Genomic DNA, 26850 nt, shown 5'->3' with positions numbered 1-26850 from the left:
TTATCAGCCCTGGGTTAACAATACAATGGACTATGAAGTAACATTGGTTTTAAGATCATCATTATTATTGGTTTAAAAATGACATCTCAAAATGGTTAGATTAAATGCAGCATATTAATAGTTCAAATTTGAGCTTAAAAATGTAGGTTATGCAAGCTTATCTATCTTATCTTAGTTTAGCTAGAATTTCTAGTATATCTTCTCTCAGTTTCGGTTAAAACAAACAAATATATTTTATATATATATATATTTTTTTTACCTGTTGGTTTACTGCAGTTGCTTGACAAATTCCAAGCAGGAATGAATAGAGTCAAAGGGTCCGCACTGTGTGGAATGAATATAATGTAACTGGTAAGTTTACTTCATTTATAAAGTACTTTAAAGACCTGTGGCCATTTAAAGTGCTTCCCAATGATTACCTCACATTCACCCATTCATACACACATTCACTCACCGACCGACCATGCAATGCAACGGCAAGGTCGTCGTGAACAGTTATGGTGAGGAGTCTTGCCCAGGGTCACCTTGACACTTGGCCGGGAATCTTACCAGCAACCTTCGGGTTGCAAAAAAAAAACCTCTATCTCCTGAACCACTGCCGTCTCTCAATGCGGTTGTTTCATGTTCTGGTAAGAGGTGTGCTGCTGTTACACCTTCATTCACCGCCAAGTATAAATGAACTGCATACAAAGTAATCTCACATAAACTGAACAATTGAATCTTGTATAATCAAATCTATTCAAATTGTATTTAATCTAATCGAATCCAATGTTATATAATACAATATAATCTCATCTCATCTCATCTCATCTCATCTCATCTCATCTCGTCTAATCCTATTCAACCTAATTTCATCTAAAGTCATTTAAATCTGTTTGGGTGGTCGCCAGCCCTGCCGCTCCTCTGGGGGCTAAGCAGGGCTGATCCTGCTCCGTTCTTTGATGGGAAACCGGTCGGGGCTGGTAGAGGTTTTAGCCCTGCGCAGGCCCTCCGGCCCGTATCATATCTACAACTATATAAATGCAAATGATAATGATAATGCCTTCAATTCACACATATTACTGTCGGTGGCTATCTGCAATTCAGTAATGTAGGTTGTTTCTAAAATCGAATGCCAGAACTCACCAGGTTTTGCTCGGAGGCGAAACAGCATTGCAGCCCTTAACTGCGGGGACGACACTGCAGTCTGAGGTGCTATTGGGTTGTGGCAGTCTCTCTGCAGGTGGGGGTTGGACAGTGAACACAGAGACAGGTCATTAAGGAGCAGGTAGGGTTAGACCGTGAATACAGAGACAGGTCATTAAGGAGCAGGTAGGGTTAGACAGTGAACACAGAGACAGGTCATTAAGGAGCAGGTAGGTTAGACAGTGAACACAGAGACAGGTCATTAAGGAGCAGGTAGGGTTAGACAGTGAACACAGAGACAGGTCATTAAGGAGCAGGTAGGTTAGACAGTGAACACAGAGACAGGTCATTAAGGAGCAGGTAGGGTTGGACAGTGAACACAGAGACAGGTCATTAAGGAGCCAGTAGGGGTTAGACAGTGAGTACAGAGACAGGTCATTAAGGAGCAGGTTGGGGTTAGACAGTGAACACAGAGACAGGCCATTAAGGAGCAGGTTGGGGTTAGACAGTGAACACAGAGACAGGCCATTAAGGAGCAGGTAGGGGTTAGACAGTGAATACAGAGACAGGTCATTAAGGAGCAGGTAGGGGTTAGACAGTGAACACAGAGACAGGCCATTAAGGAGCAGGTAGGGGTTAGACAGTGAACACAGAGACAGGTCATTAAGGAGCAAGTATGGGTTAGACAGTGAACACAGAGACAGGCCATTAAGGAGCAGGTAGGGTTGGACAGTGAACACAGAGACAAGTCATTAAGGAGCCAGTAGGGGTTAGACAGTGAGTACAGAGACAGGTCATTAAGGAGCAGGTTGGGGTTAGACAGTGGGTACAGAGACAGGTCATTAAGGAGCAAGTATGGGTTAGACAGTGAACACAGAGACAGGCCATTAAGGAGCAGGTAGGGTTAGACAGTGAACACAGAGACAGGTCATTAAGGAGCAGGTTGGGGTTAGACAGTGAACACAGAGACAGGTCATTAAGGAGCAGGTAAGGGTTAGACAGTGAATACAGAGACAGGCCATTAAGGAGCAGGTAGGGGTTAGACAGTGAACACAGAGAGGGTAAAGGGCAGGTAGGGGTGAGGCAGCTAGACAGTGTTTCAACTGGTCATGACGCCGAAGGCTAAGCTTGTGACGTCAGGGGTGCGACCCAGTAGCTCTGGACTGGGAGCCGTTCCCCTATCCCGCCCCGCCCTACTCACTCATCCTCTCCACCGTGTGTGCGGTGCCACTGATGCTTTGGGAGGGGTTCCCTGCCTGGCACAGAGTCCGGAGGAGGCAGCAGGGAGGCACCGTGGGGCTCACCCCCACTATGACGAAGCACGTGGCCCTCCTGGGGGGGGGGGGACAAGCTGGAGTCTTTTATTCTAATTGTACCACAGTTACCAGCAATGATTAAAAGCTATTTTCATATTGGATGTTATCGATTCATTTCAACGTATTTAGCTGGAATTAAAATATTCTTCCTCAGAACTTTTGCGTTTTTCCTTTTTTCACCACCTTGGAACACTGCTGACCAATCAGGATCAAGTATATAACAATGTTGTGGCATGATGTTGTTTTTCCCCACCTTATTCCAGTTGTCTTTGGGCATGTCACCTGGAGGCCCTGGGAGAACACAATGTTAGTATTGATGAATCTATTGGCCTGTGCTCTCCCCTTTTGTACTGTTACAGACATTGACAGGTTCACAAGATGCGGCTTACCTGGAGAAGGTGAACACCACTTCGGTCCATTTCACTGCAATAATAAATATTCAATATGAAAATAGTGAAAAAGTCCTGTCTTGGAGTGCATGATATTTAAATTGTTGTGTTTTTAATTCCGATTTTTAGTTTATAAAAATATGAATAGAAAATTGTTGGTTGGTGTAGTATTGAAACTAAATTCATCTCATAATTAGTTATTAATCAATTAATTTATTAATTTATTAATTCATGCATGTTTTTGTAACATTGCATGCTTCATCTATTGGTTTGTTAATCTATTGGTTCATCTGTTTGTCTGTTCATTCACTCATTCAAGCTCTATTGTGTTTTAATGTTACCATTCCCTCATCATATAGCATTGTAGCTGTATTTGTGCTTTGGTTGTTGCTGAAGTTGTGTGCTAACAGTGTACCTGGGCACTTCTGTTCTCGGGGGGTCATTGGAAGGACTGCTGGGCGTGCTGCCAGAGGGCACACAGCTGCCCAAGTGATCTTTAAACAGCTGAAAAAGCTAGGTAAAAAAAGCATGACGCATCAAACATTGGGTTGATGGCAGGGGTCAAAAGAGATTTTTTTAACTCAACAGGCTCTCCTGGGAAAAAAACAAAACAAAACACATTACACTGTCACTCACCCACTGATGATGTCATTCACCCTCTCACACACGCCGATTACACATTACTCTAATAGTAGGACAGTAATGTTGCAGTACATACCCAGGATCTGATCTCTGATACATTTTTTGTCTGTCCAGATATGTCCACGGAGACTTCCATGTAGTAATATATTCCTGTGAGAAGTAACCATCATGATATCAACAATAGTCTGTAGTGGAAGCTAATTTAATTGAATTCCTGTTTTTTTTCTGTTACAATGAACTTTGAATACATCCATTTAGCATTCAGTTTCATCGCTGTTACAAAACAAAAAAAACACGAATAAAAACAGAATATTTTGCATCTACCATACATATGTTTTTACACACACCTGTATCGTTTAAGTTTGAGGTGGGGGTGTTGATGGGTGAGGTGGTGGTTGTGTTGGTGGGTGAGGTGGTGGTGGTGTTGGTGGGTGAGGTGGTGGTTGTGTTGGTGGGTGAGGTGGTGGTTGTGTTGGTGGGTGAGGTGGTGCTGTTGGTGGGTGAGGTGGTGGTTGTGTTGGTGGGTGAGGTGGTGGTGTTGGTGGGTGAGGTGGTGGTTGTGTTGGTGGGTGAGGTGGTGTCGGTGTTGGTGGGTGAGGTGGTGGTTGTGTTGGTGGGTGAGGTGGTGGTGTTGGTGGGTGAGGTGGTGGTTGTGTTGGTGGGTGAGGTGGTGGTGGTTTTGGTGGGTGAGGTGGTGGTGGTGTTGGTGGGTGAGGTGGTGGTGGTGTTGGTGGGTGAGGTGGTGGTGGTGTTGGTGGGTGAGGTGGTGGTGGTGTTGGTGGCTGAGGTGGTGGTGGTGTTGGCGGGTGAGGTGGTGGTGCTGTTGGTGGGTGAGGTGGTGGTGCTGTTGGTGGGTGAGGTGGTGGTTGTGTTGGTGGGTGAGGTGGTGTCGGTGTTGGTGGGTGAGGTGGTGGTGGTGGTGGTGGTGTTGGTGGGTGAGGTGGTGGTGGTGGTGTTGGCAGGTGAGGTGGTGTCGGTGTTGGTGGGTGAGGTGGTGGTGGTGTTGGTGGCTGAGGTGGTGGTGGTGGTGTTGGTGGGTGAGGTGGTGGTGACGTTGGTGGGTGAGCTGGTGGTGATGGTGTTGATGGGTGAGGTGTTGGTGGCGTTGTTGGGTGTTGTTTTGGTGTTGATAGGTGCGGTGGTGGTTGTGCTGGTGGGTGATGTGGTGATGGTGTTGGTGGGTGAGGTGGTGGTGCTGTTGGTGGGTGAGGTGATGGTGCTGTTGGCAGGTGAGGTGTTGGTGGCGTTGTTGGGTGTTGTTGTGGTGTTGGTTGGTGAGATGGTGCTGGTGTTGCTGGGTGATGCTGTGGGGTTTGTGGGTGAGTTGGTGGTGCTGTTGGTGGCTGAGGTGGTGGTGGTGTTTGTGGGTGAGTTGATGGGGCCAACAGAGTGTTGTGAAGTGTTGCTGGGTGGGCTGGTGGTGGTGTTGGTGGGTGAGGTGGTGGTGGTGTTTGTGGCTGAGTGGATGGGGCCGACAGAGTGTTGTGTAGAGTTGCTGAGTGGGGTGGTGGAGGTGATAGATGAGGTGGGGAAAGTGGTGGTGGGTTGAGTGGTTGGGGTGAGAGAGGGTTGGGTGCTGTTGGTGGTGGAGGTCTTTGTATGTGAGGTGGTCTTAGTGGTTGGGGGGATGTTGGTAGTCTTAGTGGTTGGGGGGATGATGCTAGTCTTAGTGGTTGGGGGGATGATGCTAGTCTTAGTGGTTGGGGGGATGATGGTAGTCTCAGTGGTTGGGGGGATGATGCTAGTCTTAGTGGTTGGGGGGATGATGCTAGTCTTAGTGGACGGGGCAGGAATGGTGATTGGGGTATTGGTGGTTGGGGGGATGATGGTAGTCTCAGTGGTTGGGGGGATGATGCTAGTCTTTTTTGGGGGGATGATGGTAGTCTCAGTGGTTGGGGGGATGATGCTACTCTTAGTGGTTGGGGGGATGATGCTACTCTTAGTGGTTGGGGGGATGATGCTAGTCTTAGTGGTTGGGGGGATGATGCTACTCTTAGTGGTTGGGGGGATGATGCTACTCTTAGTGGTTGGGGGGATGATGCTACTCTTAGTGGTTGGGGGGATGATGCTACTCTTAGTGGTTGGGGGGATGATGCTAGTCTTAGTGGTTGGGGGGATGATGCTAGTCTTAGTGGTTGGGGGGATGATGCTAGTCTTAGTGGACGGGGCGGGGGTGGTGATTGGGGTATTGGTGGTTGGGGTGGTGGTGGTGGTGGAGCCCTTGGGGGTTGAGGTTGTTGTCGTGGGTGGGTTGGAGATGGTCGTCTCAGTGGGGGGGGCGGGGTTGTTGGTGGTTGTGGAGTCTATGGGCGGAGACGGAGGTGTTTCAGTTGGAGCGGCAGACATAGAACTTGTAAGACTTCCTGAAGAGAGAAGTAAATATATAAATGATTGATTTAAACAGTAAAGATTCACAGGAAAAAAACTAAATAGTATAACTAAATTCAAATAATAATTTCAGAAGAACTTGTGGTTGGCAGCTTGCTAGGGTGTTACATGTCACTTTTGGGGTGTTTTGGACAGTAGCTAGGATGTTCTGGATGGTTTCTAGGGTATTATTGTCGGTAATGTGTACACATGAATACAGTGGTCTCGTGGGTCTCATTTCTGTTTTTGCATTGTGTACTGACGTTCACTGAACTGAAGTTCATTGTATGTGTGAATATACCAGGCCAACGATATGATTCTTATTTGATTATTACATTAGATTCAACTTTGATGCTAAATTTGTTTCCATGTATTCCATACATTGCATACGTGTAAATTGTTTGGAATTATTATTGTCTAAATAACAAAGTGGAAAAAAGTTGATATGATCATGCTCTCTGGGCTGCCAAGAGTGCTTTAACAAACTTGATATTGGGCACAACCGCTGTTGGTTCTATAGCACTGCTTGAAAAATCATGGCGACTGGCAGTGAACAGCCAGCACTGGTTTATTTTAGTGCTGTCAAGCGATTCAAATATTTAATCGCGATTAATCACATTAATGTCATAGGTCACTATTTTTTTTATATGCAAATTATCCCTTGATTTCTTTGTCCCATTAATTTTTCTAATTTTAATGCTCTTATCAACATGGAGAAGTGCATCGGCTTGCCTTGTGCAAATGTTTTTTTATTGATAATAACATTGGCATTTACTGATCAAAACAGGACGATACAAAAAAAAAGCCTACAGTGCAATTAAATGATGAACATACAAACATACTGCCTTGAACATAGCAGTCAGGTTCTTTGTTTTGAGCCAAAGAAAAAAAAGAAACTTTTTTTTTTTTTTTTTTTTTTTTAAATGCAATTGCGTTAACCGTGCGATTAAAAAATGAACGCCGTTAAAATTGGTTTACGTCAACGCGTTAATAACGCGTTTAACTGACAGCACTAGTTTAATTTAATCCTAAAACTTCGTAAAAAGTGTGGACTTGATTCCTGATTTCATATTTAGATGCAATGCTTAGGTACCTGGTTTGGGAGTGATGGTGTTAGTGGCGTCTACGGATGATTGGAGAATTGGCGAATTTGTTTCCGGGATAGTTGTTTGACTTGATGCATTTCCTGAATAAGGATACAAATTAAAGAATAAAGCGTAAAGCATAGCTGTTCCTATAATTACATATAGGCATGATGTTTTATGTAATTGTTCACATACTTTTAACATATAGCATTAACCATAAACAAATATAGAGTTGCTTTTGTCCTTATTTAGCCTGATAGAGTGATAACGTTCATTACCTGCTCCCAAGAATTAATGGTAAAAAAAGTGAAAATACAAGAAAGAACTGAATTCAGGTTGATAGTTTCAAAATAGGAGTCCGCTTCTAAGGACAAAGTATTATAACAAACCTACAGCTACTGTATTCATAGACCTTGTAAAGCTTTCTATTATTTTCATTATTTTTTTAAAGCTAGCATGACTCAAACGAGTCAAGCAGGTTGGCTATATTTAGGGAGCATTTTGTTCATGGTGCGGGCTACATAAAGCGGACTGTATGTCTGACATGTGCCATTGGCATACATCACAACTCATAGATCTCAAGTTCATGCTATGTGAATCAACATAGAGATTTACATTTAGGGCACGCTTTTATCCAAAGTGACTTACAATAAGTGCATTTGTCAGAAGAAAGAGTAACACTATATCGCTGGAGGTAAAATAGGGATGTTCATAGAACATCCCCTTCCCTTTATACAACAAAGCCAGGGAATGAATCTGTGTGTCGTAGGGTATTTTCAAAGGGTTGACATTATATTATACACAAGCTGATATCACCTTACCTGCCATAAACAGGACCAATAACAGTGTCTGGACCCACAACGGGATCCTGGCACATGGTTCTGCATTGATGATACCCCTCCTGTAATAGGCAAAACACACAAAGCAAACCTTTTGACCACATCGTGACTGCTTGTCATGTATAAGCTTCCTCACCTTAAAGGCCCACTATGCAACTTTTTTAGCCAAAATAACATTAATTATGCTGGTTGAGAGTTATTCTGATGGTTCTGCAACCATTTCTGGGTCGTTTGGTGGGTGTGTCATTGCCCCATGTCACCTCTCCAAGGAAAAAGCGCATATGCAACTTGCTCTGTTCGGACCGACACAATCCCGATGTGACGCAGCGGAAGTATCCAATCGCGCCTCGAAAATGTAGTCAGATTGTAGTTTCGAAAATGCTTTACGGCACAGACACACACCCAAACATGGCACCGGCTAGATATAAACAGCCAGTTGCGAGGCTATTGTTGCATTCATCATGGATCAATCGACTGATAAGGGACCCAAGAGGCGACTGTCGGTGGAACAAAAGAAGAATGGACCAGAAAAGAGATCAGACACGAGTGAAAGGGGAACTATGCAACTTTTTTGGCTTGATTTACCTTAATATAACAGGCTAAGGGTCATTGCGATGGTTCTATCACACATTTTTGTTCGATTGTTCGTTGTTTCGACTCCCCCTTGCGCATCTTGGCGGAGAAAAGGAATGTTTCTGCCGGCGACCCGCCGCCCACTCTCGCGGGAGTCTCGGGTCTCGCGAAGTAACGAATTGCTTTACGGCACAGACCCCCAAACACCGAACCGGCTTGATATAAACACAATTAACTAAGGGATTGTTACTTTCATCATAGATCAGCCGACTAAAAAGAGACAGAGAAACCCAATGTCGGAGGAACAGAAGAAGAGAAAAGGGAGACTGACCGACAGAGAGGCCAGACACGAGTAAACGTTGGGTAAGCTTTTCAGGAATAGCGTGAACTGAAAGAAAAAGAAGACTGCAAATCAGACGCCGACTTGGCCGTGTTGCTTTTGAAATTGAAAGTACCCTTGGGTTAACTTTGTCTTCGTGGTATTCTTGATGTTGATAGTCTCTGTACAAATGTGTTTGCTCAACCATTTTGTTGTGAGCCCTGTAAAAATTGTTTTCTCGACCGTTTTGTTGTGAGCCCTGTATGTTTCTAGCTTGCTTGGTTGCAATCATATAAACACCTTTGTGTCCATGGGTGTTTTGCTGTTCGTCTGTCTCGTCCCCCAGATACAGACTGAATCCCCGAATCCAGGTTCTTGTTTATTTAGATTATTATGTTGGCCAACACTCTTACACTGATTGTTCTAGAAGATAAAACAATTATAATCTAGGATATAAATTCTCCCCGTCAACTATAAAAAAGGATGGATTTATGTTTATTGCAATACAAATACACCATTTAAAAAATGTATAACCTTGCCTACACTTTATGAACATCTACTTCGGACATGGCTCCACGCATTCGCCGGCTTCTTTGAAAACAAATGCACATGGCTCGCGTAGAAGTGCATGGGGAAGGGTCGTCAACGAGTTGTTACGACCGTGTTGTAAAATATCTACGAAGCTGTGGGGGCGCTGTGTAGAGAAATGTGCGTGCCAAAACCAAGATAACAGCGAAGAAATGCCCGAAGTTGCATAGTGGGCCTTTAAAGGGGTAATCATTTTGGGGTTAATAATTGCATAATAATAATAATTGCTCTCTGTGTCATACACTCCTCCTTTCCCAAACCCTCCTCCTGACACCACGGGTCTTATATCCACCTCTTCATCTTCTACTCACTCCTTTACTCTCTCCTAATGAGGTTCTATCCCCGATCCCCTCTCCCCTTCTTCAGTCTATTGCTCCCGACCGCCGACCTTTCCTCACCCATCCAACCCATCTAATACGGCATAAAACAAACTGACTAAAGCGGAGGGAAAAGTCGAAAAAGCATAATATCACCCCTTTAACTGTAATTCAATGTTTTAATGTGACTGTTTAGTGATATTTTACTATTTCTTTGCCTTGTAATATATAGCCATTGGTCTATGAGAGCGGTACATAAAATTAAATATATTATTTATTTATTTTTATTATGAATTTGTTTTTTACAATGTTCAATATCTTATACATACAAATGTAATACAAGCATAAGGGCACCACTCTAATGGCTTGTCGTGCAAAATAAATCATTGTGCAAACATCCTAATGGACCACAATCACGACACACCTTACAGAGAAATTCGAGTTCTCACGGTAATGAGTTAGTCATGAATTCAGTATCTTTATCATACAGCTTTGGAAAAATATAAACAGGATTGTTGTACCGGAGTCTCCCCCCCCCCCCCCCCCCACACACACACACACAACACAAACATAAATTCATGTGAAAAATCTAATCTGTAAATATAGTCTATTTTTCTTTAGTTATTTGTTTCTTTTTGTCTGTCTAACAAATGTAATAACTCAATCTGCCCCTCTGTCAGTCCAGAACTCAGAAGCTTTTAATCTTTTCCACTCATGACCCAAAACATCGTATTAAATGACTTCAGTGTTAATATTAGTAAGCTGGGAGCTGGAAGGACGTATGGGAAGGGAGGGTTACCTGGTGAAGCTGGAAGGACATGTGTTAAGGGATCAGAAGGAAGGGTTACCTGGTGAAGCTGGAAGGACGTATGGGAAGGGAGGGTTACCTGGTGAAGCTGGAAGGACGTATGGGAAGGGATCAGAAGGGAGGGTTACCTGGTGAAGCTGGAAGGACGTATGGGAAGTGAGGGTTACCTGGTGAAGCTGGAAGGACGTGTGTTAAGGGTTGGGAAGGGAGGGTTACCTGGTGAAGCTGGAAGGACGTATGGGAAGGGAGGGTTACCTGGTGAAGCTGGAAGGACGTATGGGAAGGGAGGGTTACCTGGTGAAGCTGGAAGGACGTATGGGAAGGGAGGGTTACCTGGTGAAGCTGGAAGGACGTATGGGAAGGGAGGGTTACCTGGTGAAGCTGGAAGGACGTGTGTTAAGGGATCAGAAGGAAGGGTTACCTGGTGAAGCTGGAAGGACGTGTGTTAAGGGATCAGAAGGAAGGGTTACCTGGTGAAGCTGGAAGGACGTGTGTTAAGGGATCAGAAGGGAGGGTTACCTGGTGAAGCTGGAAGCCTGGGGACGGGATGTTCGGCGGCTGCAGCTCATGTCTGAATCCCTCACATCCTGCTCAGCATCCCCTGGGCCACAGGACATAGGTTTCACACCAGCAACGCACAAATCCAGACTTTGTCTCAAAGGCAGCGTTTGTCCCGAAGCCAACCGACGTGTGAACCGATCCACAAACTATCCACCTGTTTCGTGTGTTAGATATCAAGGTTTGTTTGACACCTGTGCAATTCCAGCAGCCAAGCTTCGAAGCACAAAACTGATTTTGGCAGCGTGGGACAGAAACCTGTATCGTCTTACGTAAGAGAAGTTGACAGACTTCCCTCAGCGTCGGTGGCACGCCCCTACCGCGTCAAACTCATTCTTTCACAGGCCAGTGACAAAACACACACACTCATTCTTTCATGTCAAACAAACATTACTTTGCCATTGTTCACACTGGCGGTGGACAGAAGCGATTCACAGTACATAACTCAAAAGGAGACAAGGTTGATATGGGCCCTGTTTCAAATGATCACAGCATTTTTTGTGTTTCTGGACAGTTGTGAGTCTGGACAGTAGTCTGTCGTTGAAGGGTCAAAGCTGTGGCCACAGGCTATAGTGAAGGAGTGGTAGACAACAAGAACAAAGAACAACATAGCGAAGAATGCAATGCACCTGCCCTAATTATTAGAACATTTAGGTGTCATTCCTAAGGTGCAGCACGCCCCAGCATGTGAAAGGACAGGAGTCACAGAGCGCTACACCTGGGCAGCACGGTTCGACGTGGTCGGCCAATGTACTGCTTTCAAAATAACCAATTACCAGAGTTGCAGCTTCAATATTGGCCATAAAAGTAGTTCTGTTGATGTGAAAAACGGTTTTGATTTATTTTGGATTCATCATACAATGAATGACTATAATGAATGAATAGTATGAAGGTCTGATGGTGCCTTTGGACCATGTTGGTCATGGTTTTTAAGTTTGTGATTCAGTATTCTCACCATGATGATGCATAGAATGACACATTTTTACACATTAATTCAAGGAAATGTATACATTCAAAAATACGTTTTACCATTTTTCCACAGGCAAATGCAATGTTTAACTACAAAACAATATATACTTAAAAAAAAAATCAGTTTTGTCTGATACAAAGAACAGACACACGCACATCCAAAACACACAAAATGATATTGTAGCTCATCGTATATTGCCCACCGCAAAAAAGGAAGAAAAGTACAATAATATTTTTGAGAATGCCAAGAAGGAGTCACTGCCCGATGTCATTCGTGTTTCCACTTTGTGTCCAACATCAGCACTATTTCAAGTACAGTCATACGGTGCATCCATCTCTAAAATCCCCTGTCGTCCAAGCCCTATGTGTACATACTCCAGTAGATGACGTTGAACAGCAGGTAGGACATGGGGAATATGACCCGGGAGTAGGAGTCTATCATATGGCTGTTGCTCATAACATACTGGAGCTTTCGCACGACAGGGTTTTTGCGGCGCAGTCTGGTGCCCTCTCCGGGGGCGGAGTCTGCGACAGAGTCCCGAGAGTGGGCGGTCCTCTCAGTGTTGGTCGTGCTTGCCGCTTCGCCGAACGAGGCCAGGTCGATGTCGTTGTCGTGGTAACAGCCGTCGAAGGCCATGGCCTGCGTAGTGGAATTGAAGGAGGGAGGGACCTGCTGGGGCGCAGAACGAGGAAAACTGGCATTTAAAAAGAGTACTTAGCATTGTGTAGCATCTTATCCTAGCTAGCTTTGTTGTGTATGGGGAATGGGTTAACCTAGCAATTGTAAGTGCTTGACACTTGTTTCTGTGAAAATCCTTACTCTACTGACAGGCAGCCATATATTGTTGTTTCTCTTTCTTCTGACAAATGTACTTATTGGAAGTCGCTTTGGATAAAATCGCCTGCCAAATGCCCTAAATGTAAATTGGTGCATAGTAGAGTATCAACATTGTATAAATATGAAATACCTTTAACAAGATACAAAATGTCTCTCATAGTAACGCAATGAACAGTGTTAGTTTAACATTATGGATGCTTCGATGAGAGCATAGGGTTTGAAGCTTGAACCCTTTGCTGTTCTTCGATCAAGATATATTTTGACGCCGTCCAACTTTATGACCTTAACCCTGAATGTACGTCATAACCTCTTGGTGGATCTTCTTGGGTATAAATCCATCAATCATGTTGTTCTGCATTTTCCATGTAACATATACTGAATGCATATCGAGGGATATCTCAACATCTCTTCACTCTACTGCCCGCCAGGGCCTCTTAGGGAATTCTTCTAGGAAGAAGACATCCTCCTATCGAACATCCTCAAAGATTGCCACAGACATCCTCTCTACTTCATCCAATTCCCTGAATTCTTTCTTTCCCCATCCTCCTGCTGACATCGCCGGTCTTACATCAACCTCCTCATCTTCTACTTAATTAACTCTCTCCGAATGAGGTTCTATCACTGGTCCCTTCCTAGGGCCACCCGTCCTCTAGACCCGATCCCCTCTCCCCTTCTTCAGTCTATTACTCCCCACCGCCTTCCTTTCCTCACCCCTCCAATCTTCACCTCTTTGAGGACTTTGACGAAAGGGGCAAGGGTCAAAATAAACCCACACTTAATGCATCTGATGTCAACAAATACAGACCTGTCTCCCTCACCAGTCTAGAGTCAAGGCAGGCAGCTCACCAGAGACTGTCCTCCTGGCATCCACACAATGAGAACAGCCTGCACACAGCCTGCAAATTTTTCGTCATTTTGCCTGATCTTTCAACAGCCTTTGACACAGAACCACCAGATCCTCCTCTCTACCCTCCAATAATTGGGAGTCTCAGGCTCTGCACTCCCCCTGTTCCTTACTCACGAACCAGACCTACAGGGTAACCTGAAAATAAAGTGTCTTGAGTCTCATTCCTGGGTTCCCTCAGGGTTCTTTTCTGGGTCCCATGCTCTTCTCCCCGTAAAGCTAGGCACTGGGTCCTGTCATTCAGCGGGCGGTTTTCCTTCTACAACAGACGACGCATAACTTATTGTTTCATTTTCACGGCCTTAAACTAATGCAAATCTCTGCGTGTCCAGCCGACGTCCCTCAGTGCTTGGATGTCGGAGCTCACCCTAAATCTGGACAAGAATGATCTCCTCCTTCCAGGAAAGGCATCTCCTATCCACAACCTCTCCATCAATATTGAGAACTCGGCATGGATGGAAAGGGAGCTGGGTGTGAGACTGTAGGGCTGTCCTTCACAGCCAACATCGCTGCAAAAACGCGCTCCTGCAGAATCATGCTCCACAATATCAGGGGGATAAGGTCCTCAGCCAGAAGACCAGGGAGGTTTTGGGCCAGGCACTTGTCACCTCTCAGCTAGACTACTGCAACTCCCTTCTGGTTGTTCTGCCTGCATGTGCCATTCCACCTCTGCACCTCATCCAGGTTGCAGCAGCCTGGCCGGTCATCAACCCATCCACATTCTCCCACGTTATACTACAGCCTGCAGCCTGCACTGGCTACGGCGGCTGCTGCTACGCAACGTACGTCAATGGTACATTCCTACCATGCTGCAAATGGCCCAGGCCCACCCTACATCCAGGACAGGGCCAGACCTTATACCCCAGCCCATCCAAGCTCTGCACTGAATGTAATCCATATCCTCGACAACCGTGACCAGCAGGCAGGTTTGAAGACGTATTACACACCTTGGCCCGCCTGAGCTTCTTCATCTCCTCCATGGTTGTGAAGTAGTTGACGGCTGCGTATTCAATGACGGACAGGAAGACGAAGAGGAAGCTGGACCACAGGTAGATGTCCACAGCCTTGACATAGGACACCTGGGGCATAGACGCCGACACACCTGTGATGATGGTGGACATCGTCAACACTGTAGTGATGCCTGCGTGAGGAAGAAAATAAACAGGAGTCACTACATTGACCAATCCTACAATACGATGAATTGTTTAAAGATTAGAATCAAAATGAGATATTTTTGCTCCTTGTCACATGCACACATCTTGCGTCAAAGATCCAGAGGTATAAAGAAGAAAGACACACATTTTGATCGTATGCTTTGATTGTTGTTACTTGAAAGATCAAAGCTACCGGTACTTACATTTTTTTTACTGATTGTTGAATTAAAAGGTATAATCTGCTACAAATGTTCTGTACTAAATCATGAATTTACCATGATATCGCATTAGGGATTAAGCAAACAAGTTAAGTCGAAATACTGGCTTCTCCGGCAACAATGCTACAGCCAGTATGTTCTTTGAAATGTGCGTTCCGGATCAGAATATATGTTTTTGTTTTGGCCTGTGTGTAACAAAGTGGCACACAAACACAACATGCTGCAGCCATTGAAGCAATCAGACAAACTGGATGAATTTAAATTGCATTAATGATGAATTTAAATTGCAGTAGATTCTATTCAACCTCAAAAGCCTTGTCTCCTTTACAACTTCCTACCGACTAGAGCCGTGCTAAAACATAGGAGGCACATTTGAAAGAAGGAGACATCCAGGCGCCCAGTAAGGAATGAGAGCCACATGAGCTGGTTTATAATTTTGCAAACAACAGACACATTGTAAAGGTATCCTCGCTTGTGCTCATTGTTTCTCAGTGGCCTCAACCTGGCAATCCGCAAGAGGTTCGGGTCTGGGGACGAGGGGTCGGGCAGAGACTACACTCTCAAAAATAGTGAATTTGGAACACCGTTCCCATTTTTTATGCTCAGGTTCAATGTGACATACAGTACCTTTATTGTAAAATGTAAATACTGATTAAAGGGATTATAATATGACGTCCATAATGTCACAGTGGGTGCCGGCAGGACGGGGGTGTTGTGCTGTACTGAACCGAGAGAGACGCGTGCGGGCACGGCGCGGCGGTCGATCCAGAAGGACACCCAGGACAGCATGACCATCAGCATGGTGGGGAAGTACGTCTGCAGCATGAAGAAGAAGATGTGCCTCCTCAGGATGAAGTTAATGTACAGCCGGTTGTACCAGCCTGAGGGAGAGAGAGACACAGAGAAAGAGAGCGAGGGAGGGAGAGAGAGAGGAGAGGGAGAGAGAGAGAGGGAGAGAGAGAGGAGAGAGAGAGGAGAGAGAGAGAGAGAGAGAGAGAGAGAGAGAGAGAGAGAGAGAGAGAGAAGAGATGAGAGGACAGAGAGGATAGGGAGAGAGGATAGGGAGAGAGGGAGGGAGAGAGAGAGATACAGAGAGAGGGAGAGAGGGGGGGAGACAGGGTGGGAAAGAGAGACAAAGAGACAGAGAGAGACAGAGACAGAGAGAGAGGGAGGGAGATAGAGAGACAAAGAGACAGAGAGACAGATAGAGAGGAAATGGGGAGAGAGAGAGAGAGATGAGAGAGAGAGAGAGAGGAGAGAGAGAAGAGAGAGAGAGAGAGAGAGGAGACAAAGAAAGGGCGATACACATTAGCACATGAAGACACGGACACATTAATCTCAACATACAGAAATGCACACATAAACGTACACACACAAAACACACATATATATATATACTGTATATAGTTACTTCCAAACCAAAATGTATAATAACCGAATGCAGCCCGAATACGGGACAACAACTCTTTGGTATATTACAACCAACTAAAAATGTAGTGCTGCAGTTCACACACCAGTGCTGCTGTAGAAGGCCAGACCGTAGGAGGGGTGGAAGGATTCAATGAAGAAATGGGACAGCACAATCTCATCGGTCCTCAGCGAGTCGTTCCCATTCTTCCAGTACAGCATGAGGTCATTCTCATTATAGGCATCTTCAATAGAGGAGAGGGGAGGAGAGGAGGGGAGAGGAGAGGAGAGGAGAGGAGAGGAGAGGAGAGGAGAGGAGAGGAGAGGATAGGAGGGGAGGGGAGAGGAGAGGAGAGGAGGGGAGAGGAGAGAAGAGGAGAGGAGAGGAGAGGGGAGGGGAGGAGAGGGGAGGGGAGGAGAGGAGAGGAGAGGAGAGGAGGGGAGAGGAGGGGAGAGGAGAGGAGATGAAGAACAGCAGAGGAGAAGAGAGGAGAGAGAAGGGGAGAGGAGAGAAAAGCAATGGAGAGGAAGGGAGGGGAGAGGAAAAGCGAGGATCGGAGAGAAAAGGAGATGAGAAGAGAGGAGAGGAGAGAAGAGGAGATGTGAAGAGGAGGGTACACGAGAGCCGACCGATGAGGAGGACAATAAAGAGGAGAGGAAAGGGGAGAGGAGAGGAGGGGAGGGGAGCAGAGGAGAGGTGATGTTTAGAGGAGAGTTTAAGAGGAGGGTGCAGGAGGAGAGAGAGAGATGAGGAGGAGATTAAAGAGGAGAGGAGAGGAGGAGAGAGGAGATGAGTGGAGAAGAGGAGAAAGAAAAAGAAGAGACAAGAGGAGAGAAGATCAGAAGAGATTATAATCGTAATATATTCAATACAAACGGAGCTCTATGAACTAAAGTAAAGGAGAAAGACCACTCATGTAACTCTCCACCTGCCTACCCAATAACCTCCTTCAAAACGTCCCTCTTGGACATCTCACCCCCTCCCTCTCTGTCCTGAACCATCTGTTAGCTCAGGGAGTAGACAAGGAGACCGCAAGATGTTCTGCCAGAGTGGCGCGCCACAATACAAACACGTTCTTCATCCCCCAATTACCTGCTGATCACATTATCCTCATCAGCAAACAAACGCAGCTGTCGATTGCGTGCCTGTGTAATCTTGAAAATCTTTGCAGGGAACAAGTACAAAGTTGTTTCCCTCGATTTAAAATAAAGAATATAACATTTTGTCGCAAAAAGAGGAGATGTATCGGCTTAGGATGACACGTTTGCAGGTCCGACGCTGTGCTTGTGTATGTGTTTGCGTGCTTGCGTGTTTTACAGAGCAACACAGTACAGCCTTAAGTGTGCGTGGGCTGAGAGCGTCTGTTTGTGTCTGTTTGTGTACGTACACACACAGCTTAGATACTGGGTGTACATACACACAGTATATAACAACCAGCTTATGCCTAAGACCTTTATAAATCAGATGCATATGATCCTGTCCCACTTCTTCTGACAAATAAACTAGGCCAAAGCTATTTTATAAGTCTGACTTGCACAGCATAGCTTTACATTATTTTGGTCGGTCGGATAAAAAGTCATTATATAACTTACTGACTGTGGAGCAAAGCAGGGTAACAACGTTTCATTAATCCGCTGTAGAGCCTGAATCTTATATAAAGATGTTTTAATGGTCAGCAATGACCTCAATTGGATTAGTCTTTACATGCCATCTGACCACACAGCACCTGCCATACTCTATGCTTTGCAATTGAGTTAATATGTGTAGAAGCTGTGCATCTGCTGGTGAAATACATTAGAGCACAAATACCGAGATTAAGCTGAGTCAGAGTGAAATGCAATCTGTGGAAAATATCAGCACCATCTTGTAGTGTCGTCGAATGTGCGTGTGGGTTTGTAACCGTCCTGCACCAACCCCCATCACGTCCTGTTTTTTTTCTTTTTGCCCCAGTTTGTCGGTTCCTTGTTTGTTTCTGTCAAAAGCATCCTTCCACACCTACCCTGTGCCTGATCTCTGGGTCTGTGCTCAACTCCCTGAACGAGCAGTGACAGAAGGTACTGACCAGCAGAATAAAGCCACCAAAGTCTTTCCAATAAACACCTTCCTGGCAGCCATCTTTGAGCGCTAGGAACGCCTCATTTGTTTTTATCCTGGAGATGATTGTGACCAGTAACCAGCCTCACTCCAAAGCTACCAAGCCTCACTCCACAGATACTCAGCCTCACAGTTACTCAGCCTCACTCCACAGTTACTCAGCCTCACTCCACAGTTACTCAGCCTCACTCCACAGTTACTCAGCCTCACTCCACAGTTACTCAGCCTCACTCCACAGTTACTCAGCCTCACTCCACAGCTATCTAGCCTCAATCCAAAGTTACCCAGCCATGCTCCCCATCCGGACCTGCCTAGCTATGTTGCTGACCTGCCTAGGCCTGTCCACATGTCTGAGGGGCCTTGATAATGAGAATAAACATCTCAAAGCTATAGGAGGATATACTCTGGTGCACACCCCTTAGTGGGAAGCTACACATTTTAGAACAACTGGTATAGTCCATTCTATACTGCACTGGACTGTGTTATACTACTGTGTGTGTATACTCACAGCTCTCCAGCTCCAGGGTGCAGTTCTGAGTGTCGAGGGGGAAGCTGCTGAAGTCCATGGAGCAGAGAGCTGTCACCGTGATCCTGAAACAACAGTTCAGTTTAAACCAACAGGAAACCAACAGTCTTCATAACAAATGGATTGCATTATTAGGAACGCAAGTTTATTTGTACGGGATTTAATAACATTTAGATTCTCAAAGATGCTTAGCAAGTTTATTTGATAAAGATTTGATGACAAGTACATTTTCAAAGAGGTTTATCAAATACATGAACATATCATTGAACAACTTACCTCCCCTATTAAGATCCATATTGTCCCACTCACTCTTTGTCTAAGACATGTATTTATAACATCCTTTTCCATCTAATTTTGATTATTTTGATTATTTGTGTACTTTGTCTCCTTATTTTCTAAAGTTTATTTGTTAGCCTAATAAATATGATTTGATTGTGATGATTGATAGGGGTGGAACTCTTGCACAAGCCCATTGGGCTTCGTTCCCTCCTAGCACCATTTATGTTAATGTGTGCTAAATAAATTAACTAAACTAAGCTAGACAACAATTTCATTTTTAAAGACGGTCAAAGTGACACAGAAGTCGTCCCAACAGTCTCACACTCCTGTAGACAGCCTCTGCGCAGCCTATCACAAGGCCTCCCAGAGCAAGATGTCCTCCTGAGCCCTGCCTGCTCCTGAGGAGCCTTCACCTGAGCCCTACCTGCTCCTGATGAAGAGCCTTCACCTGAGGCCTACCTGCTCCTGATGAAGAGCCTTCACCTGAGGCCTACCTGCTCCTGATGAAGAGCCTTCACCTGAGCCCTACCTGCTCCTGATGAAGAGCCTTCACCTGAGCCCTACCTGCTCCTGGTGAAGAGCCTTCACCTGAGCCCTACCTGCTCCTGATGAAGAGCCTTCACCTGAGCCCTACCTGCTCCTGATGAAGAGCCTTCACCTGAGCCCTACCTGCTCCTGGTGAAGAGCCTTCACCTGAGCCCTGCCTGCTCCTGATGAAGAGCCTTCACCTGAGCCATACCTGCTCCTGATGAAGAGCCTTCACCTGAGCCCTGCCTGCTTCTGATGAAGAGCCTTCACCTGAGGCCTACCTGCTCCTGATGAAGAGCCTTCACCTGAGGCCTACCTGCTCCTGATGAAGAGCCTTCACCTGAGCCCTACCTGCTCCTGATGAAGAGCCTTCACCTGAGCCCTACCTGCTCCTGATGAAGAGCCTTCACCTGAGCCATACCTGCTCCTGATGAAGAGCCTTCACCTGAGCCCTACCTGCTCCTGATGAAGAGCCTTCACCTGAGCCCTACCTGCTCCTGATGAAGAGCCTTCACCTGAGCCCTACCTGCTCCTGGTGAAGAGCCTTCACCTGAGCCCTGCCTGCTCCTGATGAAGAGCCTTCACCTGAGCCATACCTGCTCCTGATGAAGAGCCTTCACCTGAGCCCTGCCTGCTTCTGATGAAGAGCCTTCACCTGAGCCATACCTGCTCCTGATGAAGAGCCTTCACCTGAGCCCTACCTGCTCCTGATGAGCCTTCACCTGAACCCTACCTGCTCCTGATGAAGAGCCTTCACCTGAGCCATACCTGCTCCTGATGAAGAGCCTTCACCTGAGCCATACCTGCTCCTGGTTAAGGGGCCCTAACCCTTTCAGTTTATCCACCATTCTTCCCATCTGAACCCCCGTCTGCTCTCCCCTTTGCCCCGCACCTGACGCTGAACAGGATGTTCCCGTCGGGGTACACGCGCAGCATGATGTTCTCCATGGTGGTGTCGTGGATGAAGGAGCGCTTGGAGTGGACGAAGAACACGTCGGGGACCCATATCTTCTTCACCAGCCGAGCGTCGAAGGTGCGGCTCTTGTTGCTGCCGGAAGGGAAGGCCAGGCGGACGTCCTGCCAGTAGTGTCTCAGGTACAGGGTCATGGTGAAGTCCTGCAGGGGGACACAAGCACGCACACACACGCACGCACACGCACGCATGCATGCACACACGGTAAGGTATTCATCCCTGAGGCGAGAATGAAGGCGTAACAGCAGCATGCATTAAAAGAACACAATGGCAGTTATTAAGTAACTGACAATATAATAAGAAGCAGCATCCAAAATGCTGATACAAAAGCCAACCTAAAATGTAAACTAAAAGCCAGAGGAGTGCCAAATACATTTAAAAGTGTATAATGTGCAGTTGGATACAAAAGATCAGTCAGTGTGCATGCTATGTGTGCAGAAGCCCGTACCATGTTGACTTCAGAGATGCTGTCGATGCTCTCCACCTGAACATCGATGCCTACGGGGATGGCTGAGCCTGAGGGAGCAGAGGGGTTACAGATACAGCTTAGGCTCGCTCTTCTTTTGCAGTAAATGCATAGGGAGGCCGAAGGTTAAATATGGACGTTTCTCCACTGGATTAAGTACATAGGGCCACCAATCCGATTAATATAATGTAGAGTACATTATATTGATTCTACTGTACATTATATTAACAAGTATTGCTACTAGAATATTGTGTTGGAGATGATTGTCGTGTAACTGTAAGACATGGGGACATGACCTATATTAGCTGCTAGCCCTGGTCATTTCTAAAATTGTGTTTTTAATCATTCAAGCAAACCGGACAAACCAAAATCGTGTTTGGAAATCAAGCATCATGAATTTCGACGACCTTCTAAACCTTATCGCAAGCGACGCAAAGAACACAAACTCTGAAATTGACAGTTACTCATTTACCCTGTTAACATGATGACATGTTTTTTTGGAATATCCTTTAATATTCCTCTCTTCTCTCTGTTTCGGGATTTGAGTTCAGGACCAGATTACCGTCAGAGAACAAGTGGGTAATACAGAGCTAGCCGTTGTTTTCCGGCTCTGCAGACAATCTGGGTCAGAGAGGGTTTGATTTGCTTGGTGGGGCGGTACTGTAACCAATATTAAGCCTCCTGGGGACCGAGACACAAAACCAACGACGCTGGTGTTTATAACAAGGAGAATTATAGTCATAAATAGGAATTATAAGTAAGAAGAAGTTAAAATAAATAAAATAAAATATAAATGATTGATAATGGATAACTATTGATAAAAAATAACTAAAATAATGAATATTGTTTTAATGTACTATATGTACTATTATTTAATATACAATTGTTTTATAAGGTGGTGGTTAGTAGTAGGAAGTCATCTCGGATTAGGAAGATTAAGAAGAACATGTGATCCATGAGAACGCTATAGATCGTCATTAGTCCGTGTCCTAGTCCTCACCTCCGAAGCCGGGGCGCATGGCGAAGTCGTGGTCCTCGATACGAAGTAGCTGCTCCGACTTGATGAGCAGAGACTTGGTGCTGTCCTGCTTCTTCAGACGGAAGTCCACCCGCCTGGAAACACACAGAACCACGTTACAACCACATCAGTATCACACAGACGCACACAAAACATCGTCAGAAACACACAGAACCACGTTACAACCACATCAGTATCACACAGACGCACACAAAACATCGTCAGAAACACACAGAACCAGGTTACAACCACATCAGTATCACACAGACGCACACAAAACATCGTCAGAAACACACAGAACCACGTTACAACCACATCAGTATCACACAGACGCACACAAAACATAGTCAGAAACACACAGAACCACGTTACAACCACATCAGTATCACACAGACACACACAAAACATCGTCAGAAACACACAGAACCAGATCAGAACGACAGCAGAAGCACAGAATAACCACACAGAAACAAACAGAACCAGAAAGACCCAGATCAGAACAACACAGAACCAGATCAGAACCACACAGAACCAGATCTGAACCACACAGAACCAGATCTGAACCTCACAGAACCAGATCTGAACCTCACAGAACCAGATCAGAACCAAATCAGAACTTTAAAAGATGATCACATTGAGACCAGACAGAAAACAAACATCAAATCGATCTCCCTTCCAAGTAAATCCAAGGTTTTTATGGCTTGTAATAAAAAATAAAATAAAAATGCATAACATTTACAAGAGTTGTCAGTGAAATAGTACTCAACGATTGTCAACATTGGAATGATCCCCCCCCCCCTCCTCTCTCTCTCTCTCTCTCTCTCTCTCTCTCTCTCTCTCTCTCTCTCTCTCTCTCTCTCTCTCTCTCTCTCTCTCTCTCTCCCTCTCTCATTCTCTCATTATCTCTCTCTCTCTCTCTCTCTAAACTACATGTAGAGTCAGTGACATCTGGTGTGGTGAATGAGCTGATTGATGTATTAACAGTGAGTCTAAACTCAAAGTTTAACACAAGCAAGGGGCTGTCTTTCTAATCGCCCCGCCATAGTTCTCTTGATCAACCGCTTGGAGAGGAACAAGCTGATGCTGATGTTTGTTCTTGTTGTTGACCGGAATAGAAACATACTGTTTAAACGTTAAGGTTTGTTGCTTTACATGTAATATCCCTGCATTGCTTTTCATTGAATCAATAGTTCCGGTACTCAATACTTGGATGCATTAGCTAACTCAGTAACTGTGTCAGTATGTGGTTACATGTATCTATGTATCTATTTATATGTCTGTCTATCTACCAACGCTGTGTGCTGATTTTTATAGCTCAGTTGTGTATAAGAATCTATGGCGATGCCGAACGCAAACTGTTAAACGGTAAAGCTTAAGCCATGATAACACCATGAATCAGCATCTCACCAATCAAGGCCTTAATAAATGTCGGCCACGTGGCCACATATTTAGCAGACCCTCCCCTGGTTGATCCTCGGTTCTTAATGATTACACAAGCCGCTTTTACCTTGATCAAACACGACCTGATGACGGCACAGGCCAACACACCCAGGCAACCCGGCATCCACATATTAATACAACACTGAAGCAGCACTCATTACAAACAAACATAAATTAAACCTTCAACGTGTACATTTAAATGTTCTAGACAAATGACTGTTTAAGCCCTTCCCCAAGCCAAACTAAACCGGTTCCTACTGAAGCTTCTCATCAGTGTTAGAACTCTCAATTATGCTAATACCACAAGTCATACTGGGATTAGTTAGTAGTGGTTGAGGTGCATGAATCAAAGATTACCCAGTATATATACCCAGGATGATCTACTACAACCTAACCACAAAATAATAACCAACAAAAAACAACAACGAATGTATACAAAATTGAAAGGTGCAGGACAAATCTGGGAGGTAGTTATAGTGAGTGGTAGTGGTAGTGAGTGTCACCGAGTGACACTGTGACAGTAAGTGGACAGTAAGTGGTAGTGATATCGAGTGGTAGTGATATCGAGTGGTAGTGATATCGAGTGGTAGTGATATCGAGTGGTAGTGATATCGAGTGGTAGTGATATCGAGTGGTAGTGATATCGAGTGGTAGTGATAGTGAGTTGAAGTGATAGTGAGTGGTAGTGATATCGAGTGGTAGTGATATCGAGTGGTAGTGATATCGAGTGGTAGTGATAGTGAGTTGAAGTGATAGTGAGTGGTAGTGGGGGTGAGTGGTAGTGGGGGTGAGTGTCAGTGATACTGAGAGGTAGTGGTAGTGGGTGTCAGTGATATTGAGTAGCAGTGATAGTAAGTGGTAGTGATATCAAGTGGTAGTGATAGTGAGTGTCAGTGATACTGAGAGGTAGTGGTAGTGAGTGGTAGTGGTAGTGAGTTCCAGTGATAGTGAGTGGCAGTGGTAGTGAGTGGTGGTGATAGTGAGTGGTGGTGATAGTGAGTGGTAAGGATAGTGAGTGGTAGTGATTGGTGGTGGTAGTGATGGCGGGTGGTAGTGATAGTGAGTGGTAGTTATGGTCGGTGGTAGTGATAGTGAGTGGTAGTTATAGTGGGTGGTAGTGATAGTGAGTGGTAGTTATGGTCGGTGGTAGTGATAGTGAGTGGTAGTTATAGTGGGTGGTAGTGATAGTGAGTGGTAGTTATAGTGCATGGTGGTGTTACTGGGTGGTATTGCTACTGAGTCGTAGTGATAGTGAGTGGTACTGATAGTGATTGGTACTGATAGTGAGTGTCAGTGATAGTGGGTGGTAGTGATAGTGCGTAGTGGTGATAGTGAGTGGTAGTGATATTGAGTCGTAGTGATAGTGAGTGGTAGTGGTAGTGATTGGTGGTGGTAGTTAGTGGTAGTGGTAGTGATTGGTGGTGATAGTTAGTGGTACTGATAGTGAGTGGCACTGATAGTGAGTAGTAGTGATAGTGTGTGTCAGTGATAGTGAGTGGCAGTGATAGTTACTGGTAGGGATAGTGAGTAGTATTGATGGGTAGTGATAGTGAGTGGTAGTGGTAGTGAGTGGTGGTGATAGTTAGTGGTACTGATAGTGAGTGGTACTGATGGTGAGTGGTAGTGAGTGTCAGTTATAGTGATGGTGAGTGTCAGTGATAGTGAGTTATACTGATTGTGAGTGGTACTGATAGTGAGTAGTAGTGCTGGTGAGTGTCAGTGATAGTGAGTTGTACTGATAGTGAGTAGAGGTGATAGTGAGTTATAGTGTCAGTGATAGTGAGTGGCAGTGATAGTTAGTGGTAGTGATAGTGAGTAGAGATGATAGTGAGTAGAGATGATAGTGAGTAGTAGTGCTCGTGAGTGGTACTGATAGTCAGTGGTAGTGATAGGTAGTGATAGTGAGTGGTAGTGGTAGTGAGTGGTGGTGATAGTTAGTGGTACTGTTAGTTAGTGGTACTGATGGTGAGTGTCAGTGATAGTGAGTGGTAGTGAGTGTCAGTGATAGTGAGTGGTAGTGAGTGTCAGTGATAGTGAGTGATACTGATAGTGAGTAGTAGTGATAGGTAGTGATAGTGAGTGGTAGTGGTAGTGAGTGGTGGTGATAGTTAGTGGTACTGTTAGTTGGTGGTACTGATAGTGAGTGTCAGTGATAGTGAGTGGTAGTGATAGTGAGTGGTAGTGATAGTGAGTGGTAGTGAGTGTCAGTGATAGTGAGTGGTAGTGATAGTGAGTGTCAGTGATAGTGATAGCTAGTGGTAGTGAGAGTGCACGGTGGTGATAGCTAGTGGTAGTGATAAGTTGGGTCTGCTGTCTCACCCTCCAGGTTTATTGCGTGTCTCCTCGCCCAGGTACACCTCCTTATGTCTCCTCTTGCTGGGGCTGTGGCCCCCAGTGAGGCGTGCCAGGGGCCACAGCCCGGCCAGACACAGCAGTCTGAGGGCCAACGGGGCTGCTCTCATCGTCGGGTCACCTATTGCGTCTCCTCCTCACCGAGCAGTCCTCCTCCACCAGGGAGCATCAACGGCGATGGAGACCCAGGGATGTCCTTTCTTTCCTGGACCTCATTCCCTCTGCCAGTAGGCACCATCACCATGTTACATCACCTAATAAGTCATTCAGCAGACTCCTTCACCAGCAGTGACCTACAAGTGGGGCTGAAATATTAAATCAAAGCAAGCGCTCAAAAATGAGAGTCATCAGAGAAAAGGGTTACGCTGGAAAAAAAAGTGTCCAGAGGTGCCATACGAATCAAAAACATAAAGTGAGCCCTACATTCCTCTCTTCTGACCGAACATGGAGCTAAGACCGAGGCTTTCAACGTTTACGCTGAGATCCAACGCCAGTGTATTCCCTCCTAGGTTTAGACCACTCATGTCTCTCTCTCTCTCTGCCACCACCAACACCCCGGTCAGTTTGTCCCTCTCTCTCTGTCTCAACTCCCACCCAAGCCCCACCCAAGCCCACTCATTCCCCCCCTCCCTTCCTCCTTCCCTCCCTCCCCATTTAAAACCAAATATCAATTTATTCCTATAATGACAAAGGAATTCTGTTAATTCCTCCCTAATCTTCTTACGTTGTGTGCTCGCTGAAATCTTTCGCTAACCTA

At 45.4% G+C, this 26850-nt stretch overlaps 2 protein-coding genes across 2 annotated transcripts in view; both read right to left on the bottom strand.

The window, feature by feature from the left end:
• The window catches only part of LOC130385996 (uncharacterized), a 30357-nt gene extending 19159 nt beyond the window's left edge, over positions 1-11198 (bottom strand). Inside the window, exons 1-10 of the mRNA XM_056594784.1 lie at positions 10888-11198; positions 7746-7825; positions 6933-7025; positions 3549-3622; positions 3246-3343; positions 2831-2864; positions 2695-2732; positions 2327-2457; positions 1126-1216; positions 260-324 (exon numbers count right to left, since the gene is read on the bottom strand). Of these exons, the coding sequence (XP_056450759.1) occupies positions 260-324; positions 1126-1216; positions 2327-2457; positions 2695-2732; positions 2831-2864; positions 3246-3343; positions 3549-3622; positions 6933-7025; positions 7746-7825; positions 10888-10985 (802 nt within the window). The 5' untranslated portion in view covers positions 10986-11198. The remainder of the gene's footprint in view (positions 1-259; positions 325-1125; positions 1217-2326; positions 2458-2694; positions 2733-2830; positions 2865-3245; positions 3344-3548; positions 3623-6932; positions 7026-7745; positions 7826-10887) is intronic.
• A 562-nt stretch (positions 11199-11760) lies between these two features.
• gabrr3a (gamma-aminobutyric acid type A receptor subunit rho3a) lies at positions 11761-26620 on the bottom strand. Its single transcript, XM_056594584.1, has 9 exons — positions 26061-26620; positions 22284-22396; positions 21266-21333; positions 20737-20960; positions 19020-19102; positions 16524-16661; positions 15738-15890; positions 14585-14778; positions 11761-12565 (listed from the first exon to the last, which is right to left on the bottom strand). The coding sequence occupies exons 1-9, from the start codon at positions 26201-26203 to the stop codon at positions 12257-12259; spliced, it is 1425 nt and encodes a 474-aa protein (XP_056450559.1). The 5' UTR covers positions 26204-26620; the 3' UTR covers positions 11761-12256.
• Positions 26621-26850: the final 230 nt, after the last annotated feature.

This window comes from Gadus chalcogrammus, chromosome 7 (genome assembly GCF_026213295.1).
Source record: "Gadus chalcogrammus isolate NIFS_2021 chromosome 7, NIFS_Gcha_1.0, whole genome shotgun sequence".
NCBI classification, from domain to species: domain Eukaryota; kingdom Metazoa; phylum Chordata; class Actinopteri; order Gadiformes; family Gadidae; genus Gadus; species Gadus chalcogrammus.
The sequence above is the reverse complement of the archived record's forward strand: the minus strand, read 5'-3'. Positions and strand labels throughout refer to the sequence as shown.

What these genes read in the sequence shown, in the direction of transcription:
- gabrr3a (XM_056594584.1), bottom strand. Translation starts at nt 26,203, where the DNA reads ATGAGAGCAGCCCCGTTGGCCCTCAGACTGCTGTGTCTGGCCGGGCTG. An exon ending in GCATCTCTGAAGTCAACATG is followed by an intron (nt 20,961 to 21,265) that starts GTACGGGCTTCT and finishes GTCCCCCTGCAG; the next exon opens with GACTTCACCATGACCCTGTA. An exon ending in GCCCGCACGCGTCTCTCTCG is followed by an intron (nt 14,779 to 15,737) that starts GTTCAGTACAGC and finishes TTCCTCACGCAG; the next exon opens with GCATCACTACAGTGTTGACG.